This window comes from Mirounga leonina, unplaced genomic scaffold (assembly GCF_011800145.1).
Source record: "Mirounga leonina isolate KUSES-001 unplaced genomic scaffold, KU_Mleo_1.0 Mir_125, whole genome shotgun sequence".
Lineage (NCBI taxonomy): Eukaryota > Metazoa > Chordata > Mammalia > Carnivora > Phocidae > Mirounga > Mirounga leonina.
This window is the reverse complement of record NW_023270305.1, coordinates 67,904,109-67,917,875: the sequence shown is the minus strand read 5'-3', so window position 1 is coordinate 67,917,875 and position 13,767 is coordinate 67,904,109. Positions and strand designations below refer to the sequence as shown.

The 13,767-nt window shown below is 38.1% G+C and overlaps 1 protein-coding gene across 11 annotated transcripts in view; it reads right to left on the bottom strand.

Annotated features, from left to right (window-relative positions):
• Positions 1-13,767, bottom strand: part of THADA (THADA armadillo repeat containing) — a 323,874-nt gene that overhangs the window by 264,835 nt on the left and 45,272 nt on the right. For 9 of the 11 annotated variants that reach the window (XM_035001673.1, XM_035001675.1, XM_035001677.1 and 6 more), the window contains 3 exons: positions 12,251-12,412; positions 10,472-10,629; positions 1,235-1,344 (listed from right to left, as the gene is read on the bottom strand). In XM_035001673.1, coding sequence (XP_034857564.1) covers positions 1,235-1,344; positions 10,472-10,629; positions 12,251-12,412 — 430 coding nt within the window. The remainder of the gene's footprint in view (positions 1-1,234; positions 1,345-10,471; positions 10,630-12,250; positions 12,413-13,767) is intronic. The other 2 variants (XM_035001674.1, XM_035001676.1) reach the window with 1 other exon arrangement.

The window sequence follows — 13,767 nt, the reverse complement described above, 5'->3', positions numbered from 1 at the left end:
GCTAATACACATCCATACATACAGCCATGTTGAGCACTTACAGCCAGTGTCTGTTCTGACCAGTCAGTACTCATGACATACCATCTGTTAAATATTTTGAATTTCATCCCTGCTTATTTCCTACACTAAACAATAAGCTCTTTAAGAACAGGACCCTTGTCTTATAAAGAAGTACTATAAACTCCAATCCAAACACAGTACTAAGCACACAACTAATGTTCAATATATATTTGATGACTGATTTGAAGGGAGTAAAGTGTGTTGTGTTATGAGAAAAAAAAATCCCTAAGTCATGTCTACACTGGAAAGAGAGACTTGAAAAGATAATAAAATATTTTCAAGATCAGCATTTTAATGTCAGGAACATTTTATAATGTATCATTTAAAGATACTCTGTGCAGCCCATAACTGCAAAATGTTCTATAAATGTTTTTACCAGGAGTGTGAAAAAAGTGTTTCAAAAATATTCAAGGAGTAGATGTCTTACCAGCCCAAAATAAAATGTTTGCTGAGGCTCCAGACTGGCAGAACTCTGCTTCATTTCAAAAAGTTTCCAGGCAATGGAAATGTTTTCCTGGAAAATACTACCTTTTATTTAGAGAACACTTGCCATGAACACTTAGTCATTAAGTAATTTAAGGTTTCCTCACAAGCTCTTTGGAGGAAATCTATTATATGAATGAATGAAATTATCAGCACCTATAATGTCAAAAAAATACATTTGGCTAAATATATGAAATCTACCTAAGTATTTTTCCAGGTAAAGGGGAAAAATCTTTGATACTTTTTGGTCATTTACTGTTCTTTAAAATTTTTCTATAATAAAATTATGAAGAAAAACACAAAATCCTTAAGTGTTTCTCTGTAATATACACAAATCCAAAAAACTGGAAGGCTTATTTTATTCCAAATGCCAAGTAATTTTCAAACAGACAAAACAGTCATTTCATTCAATGAAAAGAAATGGTAACTTCAAAGCTATTTTTAGCAAAATCTTTGAGTTTGCTTCAAATCACCTTTCAATGGGAGAACAACTTGGTTTGGACATGTCACTCAATCATCTGCAGTAACTCATACAACGAAACCTAAGAAAACAATTTCTTCCAAGAGTTTGAAGCCAACTAAGTCTTATTCTTTTAAACATCAAAAGACACAAGTAAATTTTACTTCGAGCACATGGTTTGTGCATTTAGTCTTTTAAAAATGTACACAAAAGGATATTTGTTTTGTTTACCTGTTTAGTATTTCAGTAAGTTTCACAAATCCAGTGTAAGCCAGTTCAAACGCTCCTCTGTGCCTGGACTGTAAGAGGTGTTGTTTAAAGTAATCTCCTATTTCTTTTACCTTTAAAACAAAATAAAAAATAAATGTGTGATTTACGCTTAGCTACAGTTACAGATACATTTATGTCAGTAATAACCATTGAGAACTCAGAACTAGATCTTTATCCGTTTAGCACTGACTTTGTGACAGGTAGTATTTTAAGTGTTTTTGTAATATCACATTTAATCCTCACGGTAAATTCCATGAAATAAGTTCTACTATCATCTCTACTGTTCAATAGGGACGAGGCCCAGAAAGGCCAAGTAACTTATTCAAGGTAACACAGCAAGTGAGTAGCAGAACCAGGACATAAACGCAGGCAGTCTGGCTCCAGTCGTCATCTGTAACTGCTAGGCTAGAACTGCCTCCCTACACCAGCTTCACAAACCTCGCTGTGTTCTGTTAGCTTGTACCACTCAACACCAACAGCAAGTCACACAAAGTGACAAGCCTTACACGCCTAAGCCTGGGTGAAATAATTAGCTTTTTCGGTTCACAAATCTCTTTTCTACTGTGGTTAAAATAGACATAAAATAAATTCAACATTTTTAAAAAAGATTTTATTTATTTATTTGAGAGAGAGAGAGCACGAGTCAGGGAGGAGCAGAGGGAGAAGGAGAAGCAGATGCCCCGCTGACCAGGGAGCCCGATGCAGGGCTCGATCCCAGGACCCTGGGATTATGACCTGAGCCAAGGGCAGACACTTAACCGACTGAGCCACCCAGGAGCCCCTAAAATTTACTGTTTTTAATGTATACAGTTCCATGGCACTCCGTCTATTCATATTGTTGTGTAACCATCAGCACCACCCATCTACAGAACTTTTTCACCTTCCCAAACTGAAACTCCAGTCCACTGGACAGTAACTCCCAATAATTACCGTTTAGAGATAAACAATTAGTGGCAATGCAAGACTTGTGCAAAGGGAGTCCTGAAAATTGAAAATTGACAGGCTTCACGCTGAGTCAGAACCATGGAATTTTCCACAATGCTACCTGATCACTTTCCTACATATTGCCTTTCTGCATGCAAGTTTAGACAAATAACAAATATGATAATATATTTTAAGGAAGGCAAGACTAACAATTAGTTGTTGATGAGGTTTTGTACAGAATTAACTGGTAAACTGGGCTAACTGTACTTTTATACCAGGAAGATTTGGTGGTTATCGACTTTAGAAAATCCAAATTTTGTATAAAGCTCAGGACCAAAGCTGTAATTGGCTCTCTTGATCCAAGTCTCCCCAGCAGGTCACAGTACGGTGGAAAGGCAAGCTATCCCAAGATAGCTCAGATATGCTTACCTAAAACACCTTCTACCTCAGCACAGTGACTAGGTTAGTGCCCTGCACACATGAGAGATAATAAACAGTACAAGGTGTAAACGTTTGACCGTGAGCAAGTGTCTCAGTCTCCTCATCTATAAACTGGGTATAACAATAGTACTTGCCTCAAAGATTGTATATTAAGTTAATAAAACTAAAAGTGCAGAACAGGCCCATAATCTATAATCCAATTCAGTTCTGGGTTTCCAAATAGAGGAAAAGTAAAGACGTACTCCATACTCAAAATATATCTGATTATAGAGAGGTAACAAGTGATACACTTAGAGAAATAAGAAACAGACATAAAACAGATATAAAACAACAAAGAACCAGAAAAGGAGTATATAATAGGATTTTTTAAATTCTAACACTTTAATAACCCAAGAGTGACACGTCATGTTCTTCAGCTAAAGTTTTCAGGTAAAGATCTTACAATACTCCTAATTTTTAATATTTTTTAAGAGTCACATACAACTAGCTATCAAAACCACCGTCAGGGTAAGCTTTATCATTTTCTCTTCAATACAGTAATTTCAGAGCGTATTTTGACCAGAATTATCAAGCCTTTAATCTGAATTTAACCCCCAAGATAGATCTAAAACTCAATAATCCTACAAAGTGGGGACCAGAACTTCACTCAGCTAACTTGTTATGAGTATCATTTCTATTATTAGAGAAATAAAAGAAGATTTCTAAGAATAGGTATTTTAAGCACAGAAAATAAAAACAGCAAGTCATAAAGATGGGGTCTAACTTCCTTAATTTTTTTTTTCTAAAATGTTACAGATAGTAAAACATACTTCAGGAAAACACAAATGTTAACTGTTAAAGTGCTTCTCTGTGAACTTAAAACAGTTCACCATCTAGTTCTTAAGCAAAGATCTGATGTTCAGCTTCCTTTATCCTGTTTAAAGGAACCTAAACCAAAAAGCATATAATAAAATCAAAGATCTCAGAAGTGTGACCAGTACATGGGTCTTCTCAAGGATGGACCTCAATTTTAGGTAATCCTGGCCTTAGGAAACAGAATGAGGTTCTAAGAATACAAGTGAGAAGTAGACAGTTTTCCCTCATTTCATTCTGAACATAATCTCCCAACAAACTCACCTAGGTAATACTATGAATTCTTGCCTTTGAAGAGAGTATACAGTGTCTGACAATCAGTAAATATTTCTTTAGCACCCAGCCAAATGCTTAGCAGCTTAGTGCTAGGGTAGACAGGGAGGAACAAAACAGGACATCTGTCCTCAAGAGGCTTTCAGTTCAGGCAAAACCAATATGCTGAATGGTACCCATCAGATGCCTAACAGCTCGAAGAAATGAAAGATCCTTCTGCCCTAGAATAAATTATTACAAGAAGCTTCATGGTTAGACCTTGAACTGGATATACTTGGGTGGACCAAAATGGAAGAGGGTAACGAACATGGGAAGAGGCTGGGTGGCTAGGAGGAATGAGCATTTATTAAGTCCCTGCTACCTCCCAGACACTACTGGATCTTTCTATATGAATGAACACAGAATATGTAAGTGAAGGTTAGCAGACCTGGCTGAATGACCTTAAGGTTTCATACTAGTAAAGAGTGGAAGACAGGGTTGCAAGTTGGACATGGACCCCATTACCAAGGGTAGGAGGAGTCAGCAGGGCAGTGTGGCAGCTGGACAGGGAAAAAGGCCATGCTGACACCTCCCATTGGATAATCAGGCTACAAGAAACAGATCTGACCCAAACAACTTAGAAAATTAATGACAACAGTCAGAACCAGAAATAGAATTTTTTTTAAAGATTTTTTTTTTATTTGAGAGAGCGAGCGAGTGAGCACAGGGGGCGGGGGGGGCGTGCAGAGGGAGAGGGAGAAGCAGACTCCCTGCTGAGGCAGGGAGCTCGATGCTGGGTTTGATCCCAGGACTCTGAGATCACGACCCAAGCCAAAGGCTCAGTTGACTGATCACCCAGGTGCCCCCAGAAATAGGATTTTTAAATTTATTTTTAAAATGCAGAAGTCCTCTGAAAGCTCTGAACCAATTGCCTTTTTATTAGATGCTACTAAAGTCCTATCTAAAGTTCACAAAAACATGGATGATGTCTTCACAAAATATTTTCTTAATGAATAACATACATCTCAAGATTTTTAAAAGGGAATAAAGGTAAAAAGGTAAAAAAAAAGGGGGGGCACTGATTTCTATTCTTTTTTTTTTAATTAAAGATTTTTATTTATTCATTTGACAGAGAGAGACACAGTGAGAGAGGGAACACAAGCAGGGGGAGTGGAGAGGGAGAAGCAGGCTTCCTGCGGATCAGGGAGCCCGATGCGGGGCTCGATCCTGGGATCCCGGGATCATGACCTGAGCCGAAGGCAGACACTTAATGACTGAGCCACCCAGGCACCCCTGATTTTTATTCTTAAAATTAAATTCTAGTCACTAACTTTTTAAATTTAGCAGATCCTGGTTCTAAATTTTCATAAAACCCATTTCTACAGGCCAATTAACATGCTTTCTAGATTTACAGGGTATAAATTTCCATAGGGGAAAATAGCTACATGCCATGTCTTTAGGCATCTATAACTCACCAGTGGACAAATTAGGGGAGTTAAATGCTCATCTAGAGCCTAAAACCCACAAAGGGCAAATTTAAATACATTTTTAAAAATTTGTCATTTATCGATAGAAATACAGCTGAAAAATCAAGGCTAATTCCACTCATTCTAAAGTAGATAAACCCAAGAGGATTTAAGTATTGGTGGAACGTTTCTACAAAAGCATATGCAGTGGTTAAGCTGTGATACTCTGGAGCCAGGAGGGCTGAGTTCAGGAACCCTACTCAGCCTCCTTACTAATATAAGCTAATTAAGCCAGTTCCTTCACCTGTGAAATGGGGCTAAAACTAGAACCTACTTCATAGGATTATTCTGAGAAATAAGTCAGATTACACATACAAGCATGTAGCAGAGCACCTGGCAGACTAGCAAACAGTAAATGTCTGTTTTTGTTTTTATTTTGTATCATCAAGTATTGAGACTTAATCCCTTAATTTTAATTTTGACTTTAGGACACAGCTACCTCGTATAACCTTAGGAATGTCATTAATTCCACTTTGGTTAAATAGAACAGTTTATAAAAGTTTAGATGACAGTAAGATAATTAATGTTTTAAACTGTACATTCTCTACTATAGAGATTTCTTACTAACAGTGGGGATTCTTCAAAGCCCAAACATTGCTCCCCTACATAATAACAACAAAGATAATAGTTTTCTGGTATTTAGGGGCCCTGGGTGGCTCAGTCGGTTAAGCATCTGCCTTCGGCTCAGGTCATGATCCCAGGGTCCTGGGATCGAGCCCCACATTGGGCTCCCTGCTCAATGGGGAGTCTGCTTCTCCCTCTTCCTCCCTACCCACCTCCCGCTCATGCTTGTGCACGCGTGTGCACTCTCTCTCTCTCAAGTAAATAAAATCTTTCAAAAAAACAGTTTTTGGGCGCCTGGGTGGCTCAGTTGGTTAAGCGACTGCCTTTGGCTCAGGTCATGATCCTGGAGTCCCAGGATCGAGTCCCGCATCGGGCTCCCTGCTCGGCAGGGAGTCTGCTTCTCCCCCTGACCCTCCCCCCTCTCATGTACTCGCTCTCTCTCTCATTCTCTCTCTCTCAAATAAATAAATAAAATCTTTAAAAAAAAAAATAGTTTTCTGGTATTTAGATATCTTCTTACCAGCAGTTTATTCTTTGCTTTCTAGCAAATTCTTAACCATGTGCCCTTTTAACTGGTGTCCTTTAGTCTAACTTTTAAAAATGAATTTGTCTTGCATCCCTTATTACATTTCTAAGCCCTTCGAGGTCAGAGAACCACATATTACATTTCTTTATGTTCCCACAACACCCTTGTAGTACGGCAGTCAATAAATAGGTGACTAAAAGATATGTTTAATTCCATTTCATAGCTTAAAAATAGTAAACTGCATTCAGTACAATTCAATGAATAGTTACTCATAATTTCTAAAAAATAAACTCTGGCAAAACACAAAAGGCAATTTCTTTAAGACTTACAGATGCTAATAAACATATATCCCCTGTTGTCCATTACAGAAAACCTAACACAGTAACAAAAGACACTGAGAAAAATGTGTAAACCCATTTAGCCATGTACATCCTAAAAATTACAACAGAATCTACAGTAGGAATTTTTAAAAATAGCTAATTTAATTGTTGGTAATTATTTTTGTTCAGCGATTTCTGTGGCGATAATTACCAGGAAAGGAAAGCAGGTATGAAAAATCTACCCCAAAGCTTTTTAGGAATACTAGAGGAAATATATAAATATATGAATTGATACTCCAGATAGAGGAAGTTGTTTAAAAAAAATAAGCAGGCACTGGGTATCCAATATCCCTTGTAAAGAGGACCAACAAAATGTATCAAGCAAAAGCTCTACATCAGCAAAATATCCAGCTTGAAGCCTAGACACACACCAGCCCGGAAGTTATGAGATAAGGTTGCGCGTACTGCCCACTCTTTAAGGGTCTCGACTTACATCCCTCAAAGTTGGTTTTATCTCTGCTTCTTGTACAGGGACATTATGAAAGAACCTTTCATTAGGTGATTACCTTGCAGGAGGAAAGTCAGACTTGCCTCTGAATGAACACATTTTCCTCTTGCTGAAGCCGTGGAGGACACACTGCTTTGCAAGAAGTGATTTAGGGAGATGAATCATTTGCTAAAAAGCTCAGTAGCAAGTTGCCTTACTGTCCTGTTGCTTGTAAAAGTCTGGTTGGGTAGGGGAAGTAGGGAAGATTAAATTTAAAGAAAAGTTAAATGAGCAGTTCAGAACAAAGGCAGCACTGTGCTGTGTCTGAACGCAGGCTGGAAAGGAGAACTGGGTTCCCCTCCCGCAACTGCCACAAGCCAGCTTTGTGATCTTGGGCAAACCAGGTAACACCCTTGTACAAGAGGGCTGGATCCTATCATCCCTGTGACCCTTCCAGCTCTAATAGTCTGTGAATACAGCAAACGGGAACCAGTCCTTCTCATTCCGCAGCAAACTGTAATCTTCAAAATGATCTCACTGCCTGCCAGCTGGTTAGAAACCACCCTCATGTATGCAGGATTTCAGGGGTCACCCCTTCAACAAATGGCCCTAAAACTAGGATGGGATTAAAGGCGCCGGGCTACAAAAGAAATCCTCCCTGTTGTCTGCATTTGAGACATCAAATTTTAAATTAGAATCATCCTGCTTTTTCAAGAGTAAAGGGCAAATGGAGAGTAAAAGATACACTGGGTTGAGTGTCAATATTTTAGGTTGTATGGAACGGCCTCCTTCACCCATTAAGAGAAAAGCAGAGCACTGTTGTTATTATTACTCTTGAGAATAAGAAATCCAAGTCCCAGATTCTCCCCCAAAGTGACTCCTGCCTACAAGTCACTTCGCTGCCTCTGTCTGTGCACATCTGTTATAGTCACCCTCACCTAAGGTACTGACTCTTAAATTCTTAGTTTTGCTGATAGGTGCACAAAAGATGTTGTGTTGTAATAGTGACTGTGTCCTTGGAAGGAAGGTGGACCTTAGGCATGGCCCACCCACTCCAATGGAAATTACCTTCTTCTCTATCATGTACATATTTTTAACTCTCAAAAGTTTTAAGTACATGGTTGTATTTTTAATTTAGAAGAATTTCACGGAGAAAAGTTTTGTTTAAAAGTAGGAATCCTTGGGGCTCCTGGGTGGCTCAGTCGTTAAGTGTTTGCCTTCAGCTCAGGTCATGGTCCCAGGGTCTTGGGATCGAGCCCCGCATCGGGATCCCTGCTCGGCAGGAAGCCTGCTTCTCCCTCTCCCACTCCCCCTGCTTGTGTTCCCTCTCTTGCTGTGTCTCTCTCTGTCAGATAAATAAATAAAATCTTTAAAAATAAATAAAAAATAAATAAAAGTAGGAATCCTCTAGCAATATGAATAACGCTAATTTCTTGATGACTTTGATTTTCATTGACTAAATGTTCCTAAACTGAGGCATTTCTTCTAGTTAAAGACACCAGGATCAAGAATAAAGTCTTCCACAAGTGGCAGGGTTTCCAGGTTGGAACAGCGTTACCCCAGACATTCTTGATTGCTCATTCAGGAGTTAATTTCTTCTCAAACCCAAAATGTGATATCACCACATGAACAGCGACATGGAAAAATGACTGAATCTCACTAGAATAGAAATTAATATTTCACAGAAAAGCAAGACTCATTTTTTATTCAAGAAAACAGTTTATAAGAGCCTCTCTGTTATTGTTGCTGTTGTTTTTTGGGTTTTTTTACAAACATCTCTTTTATTTTATATAAATTCTCAATTCCAACATGGTTCTCCCACATAAATTAAATTCAAAAGATTTGGGTGCTATGGAAAAGATGTCAAGGCCAGATGGTTTTCACAGGAAGCTTTCAGGTCTTTCTCAACTACAGTAAAAGCAAAATCTGTTTCCCTGAAATTTTTTTTTAAACACTATCCAACAAATCCCCCAAAACTAGATGTTTTAACTTGTCCTTGAAAAGAGGAGTTGAACAGTGAAGAGACTCTAGCACATGTTTACTTCTTAGTAAGACGGTGAACATCAGTGAAGTAATCATTAATCATAGCTGGGTTCCTCAGCAAAGATGTTGGCATTGGCACTCCAGCTGGTCACCAGCAATGACTGCAAGTAACTCTAGAACACTGACGCCTATTTGATTTGGAAGAGAGTAAGGAACACAATGATGCTGGGCAGTGTACTGTTCCCCTCAGCTGGTCTCCATCTCAGGGCCTTGCAGTATCACAGGCCCAGCTGTTAACCAGATGCAAGCACATGGCCACAGAGTGTGAGAATAAAAATATTAGCATTATTTCCATGGAACTAGTCACATGGTTATTATAGAAATAATCAGCATTTAGCGTACTACAATATTTGTTTTGTTCTTAAATGTTGTAACACCCTTGGGGAAAAATTATCTTTATTTGAAAAAGGTTAAAAATGAAAGTATGTGTTATAGATCTTTGCTGGAAAATGGTGGGAAAGAGATTGTTGAAACCATATGGAAAGGAAGAGGGAATCAATTAAAAACAGAAATCTAATAAATCTAAAATATTTCCAAATGAAATGCTTGCGGTAAGCTAATTTCTTGTAAACACTGCACTCAAGTCACTTGAACAGTCCCAGATGGCGAATGGACTTTGTGGTCTTAAAATAAAAGTCAGCCAAAAAACCAAAGGGACTACAACTTTATTATCAATGTAGTGGGAAACAAGAGATCCATAATCAACCAATATATTACTTTTTTTCCTTCACGAAGTTTAAAAGGTTTGTGGAGTTTGTTTGTTTTTTTTAAATATTTTATTTATTTATTTGATAAGAGACACAGCGAGAGAGGGAACACAGGCAGGGAGAGTGGGAGAGGGAGAAGCAGGCTTCCCGCCGAGCAGGGAGCCCGATGTGGGGCTCGATCCCAGGACCCTGGGATCACGACCTGAACCGAAGGCAGACGTTTAATGACTGAGCCACCCAGGCACCCCAGTTTGTGGAGTTTTACTAAACAATTTCATTTAAATGTATAGGTGTTAAATGGAAAAATAAAAATTAAAATGACAATGTTGAAGTTAGAAGGTAAAATCTACAGTTATTTATAACTTAGAAAAATAAAACTATTTCTAAAAGTGCCATAGTTTTGAAATGTAGTGCAAGGTCTAATTTCTATACTACCGTGAATTTCCTTCAGTTGACATCTGTAGGATTTTATTCAAGAAAAATTCAAAACTCATGTTTGTTTGAGTTGAGTCACATGATCAGAAATTATACCAGGTGGAATAAACAGCTCCCCTACCTGCTCCACTGTCAGTAAGCCATTGGAAGATTCTGGCATGGACTGCATGGGAAGAAGCTGGCACAGTGTGCCTAAAAGTAAAGCGACCTCCTTCATACTTCGCCAACAACATACCAGCACCATCTGAGCAGTTACATCACATGTTTTTCTTTCTTTACCTTAAAAAAAAAAAAAAATCGATTGCAACACTAGACAATTGATTACTCACCTCCCAGGTTTCTTAGAATAAGATTATTCATAATTTCCCCAAGAACAATCTGCTTGAACAAACCAATTGTAATATTTATATTCATGATAAAACAAGTAACATTTGTTGAGCATGTGCTCTAAGTAAGAATCATGCTAAGTATTTTTTTAATATACTATTTTCAAAATAAATTTTAAAATAAAACACAATACCGTTTCAAAAACTAAGTCTAACTTTCAGACATTAGTGAAATAAACTCTTTCTGCCTCTAAGTCCTCCATAAATTACGACTATAATAAATATATTTCATTATTCATCTTGGTGAGGTAGCTGTTATATCAGTAGAGGGGCAGGATAAAACTGTTAAAATCAAAGGAAAATATAAATTCTCTTTCAGAATACATTTAAATTCCACAGCCAATAAACACCAATTATGCTTACTCTCTTTTTCTAGCTTTTAGAATTTTAGTATTAACATTAAAAAAAAAAATCCAAGACAATTTAAAAGGCAAGTTAACAAAGCAACCCACTTGTGTTTTTTAAAAGCCCACTAAACTAAAAGAGTAAATGTACATACACATCAATATTATAGAATAGATCTAAAAGCACATACACTCAAAAGAGAATAAGTGGGATGGGGAGTCAATGAAGAACTTTAATTCCGGGGTTTTTTTTGTTCTTTTTTTTTTTTTTAAGGTAAAATGTAAACACTGAATTGAAATTTTAATTAAGGCTTTAAGTTGTTTTTTTTTTTTTTTTAAAGATTTTATTTATTTATTTGACAGAGAGAATGAGAGAGAGAGCACATGAGAGGGGGGAGGGTCAGAGGGAGAAGCAGACTCCCTGCCGAGCAGGGAGCCCGATGCGGGACTCCATCCAGGGACTCCAGGATCATGACCTGAGCCGAAGGCAGTCGCTTAACCAACTGAGCCACCCAGGCGCCCAGGCTTTAAGTTGTTTTTAATTCAAATTTACCTCTGTATTGCTAGAAACTATTACAATAAGCATATACTTAGATGTTATGCTGTGTAATTAAAAAAAAAAAAAATCACAAAGAAATTTTTATAAGACAATATCTCCATCTAGTGGAGAATGCAGAATATGTAATAGGTCACTAAGATTACTGCTGATGACTTTTTATAGAATTACAGAAAATGATAAAATAACTAATGAGAAGACAAGCAGTAGAACACAACTTCTGGAGGCTTGCTACAACAGAGCAGCTCACACTTCAGTGAGTAATAAGGTTGATTTCTCTTAAAAGGCTGCTTGACTGTAAGGACCCTCACTGCACACAGTGAACCACATCACTAGGAGAAGCCGACTGCAGCCCAAACCCAAGTTGACCGAGCACCACCTGGCTGCCAAGACAGGTGTTAGCACTCAAAGCTTTCTGTTGTAGCACCTTATATACTGCACTGGGGTGCACCATTTACACATTCCCCAAAATAAATCACTGATAAGCTCAAAGACTTTATTTTCTAGAAATGTTCTGCAAACATCTGCACCCTGATTTACTATATAAAAAACATTTTGTACATTATGTCACTGAAACACCAATTACAATACTACAATGTTGATTTTATACATGCTACCTTTGATCTCTGCTGAAGCACCAATATTTGGCACACTGGCATTCAAGTCCTCCAAATCAAAGCTATCACGTTCTTTGAGTATTTTGGCTTGAGTGAAGTAATCATTAGTATCTCGCGGTTGAATCTCACTCAGAATCGTCTGTAAGCGGCTTGCTGACTCTGAGGGAGAGAGAAGGGAGTGCATAAATCACAGTTCTGCAGCCCATGCGATTTCCCTTGGGAGTATCTGCCCTCAATTTTATAATTTTTTTTTTTTTTTCTTTTTGGAGAGAGAGCTCGCCAAGCAGGGGTGGGAGGGGGAAGGAGCAGAGGGAGAGGGAGAGAGAGAATCTTAAGCAGGCTCCATGCTCAGCGGGGAGCCCCACACAGGGCTTGATCTCAGGACCCTGAGATCATGACATGACCCAAAATCAAGAGTCCTACGCTTAACTGACTGAGCCACCCAGGTGCCCCGAATTTTATAATTTTTAATACTTGATAATCAGCTCTATTAGAAGGGACTCATGGGGTAGATAATGTGAAAATTACTTATTAAGGTCTTCATGACACTTGAGCGTGCTTTTAAAATATGGCCAAAATTTTAAATTGGTTGAAGACAGTACAAAACAACACAACAGAAACTCTCCGCAAGACAAAGACCATCATCTCATTTACATTGCTTTTCTTTCTTTTACATTGCTTTTCTTAGTGTTATCTAAGAATCTCAAATATGGTGCTCAATCATGTGAAAAAACAGCACTAAACTTCAGGTAATTTGGTTTTAAGAGGTAAGAAACCACCACAACAAAAACAATCTTTAATACAATATTGTATTGTCAACTGTACTTAAAAATAAAGAAAAAAATCTTCTATAGCTCAGGAATATGATAAAGGCTTTGTATTTGACTTTGAAATGCATTAGGTAATATACTGCTTTCTAAGTATGATTTACAGCCCTAGTATTGTATTGAACTTCATTTTTATTCCTTAAGCACTCAATGGATTAGGAAATGTAAGCTCCACGAATGCAACACTTTGTTCACTGCTGAGTCACCAGCACCTACAAAAGAAAACTGGCTCATGGCAGAGGTTCAGTAACATGGGCTAAGGGAATGAACAGATGATGAGGGAATGAAGAGCTAGGCAGGCTCAGATACTTTAAGAAAAAAATAAATAACAACAGCCAGTCACCTGAAACCAATTAACAAATCAAAGAACAGGTATTTTATATACCTATTAGATACACTTACATTTTTTTTAAAGATTTTATTTATTTATTTGTCAGAGAGAGAGACAACATGCACAAGCAGGGGGAGCGGCGGGCAGAGAGAGGAGCAGGCTCCTCGCTGAGCAAGGAGCCCGACACAGGACTTGATCCCAGGACTCCATGATCATGACCCGAGCCAAAGGCAGATGCTCAACCAATTGAGCCACCCAGGTGTCCCTAGATACACTTAAATTTTAGATCTTATAGGAGATACAAAGACCCAAAGGGCTATCAGGATGATTCAACCAACATCTTATGTTCACTTGTG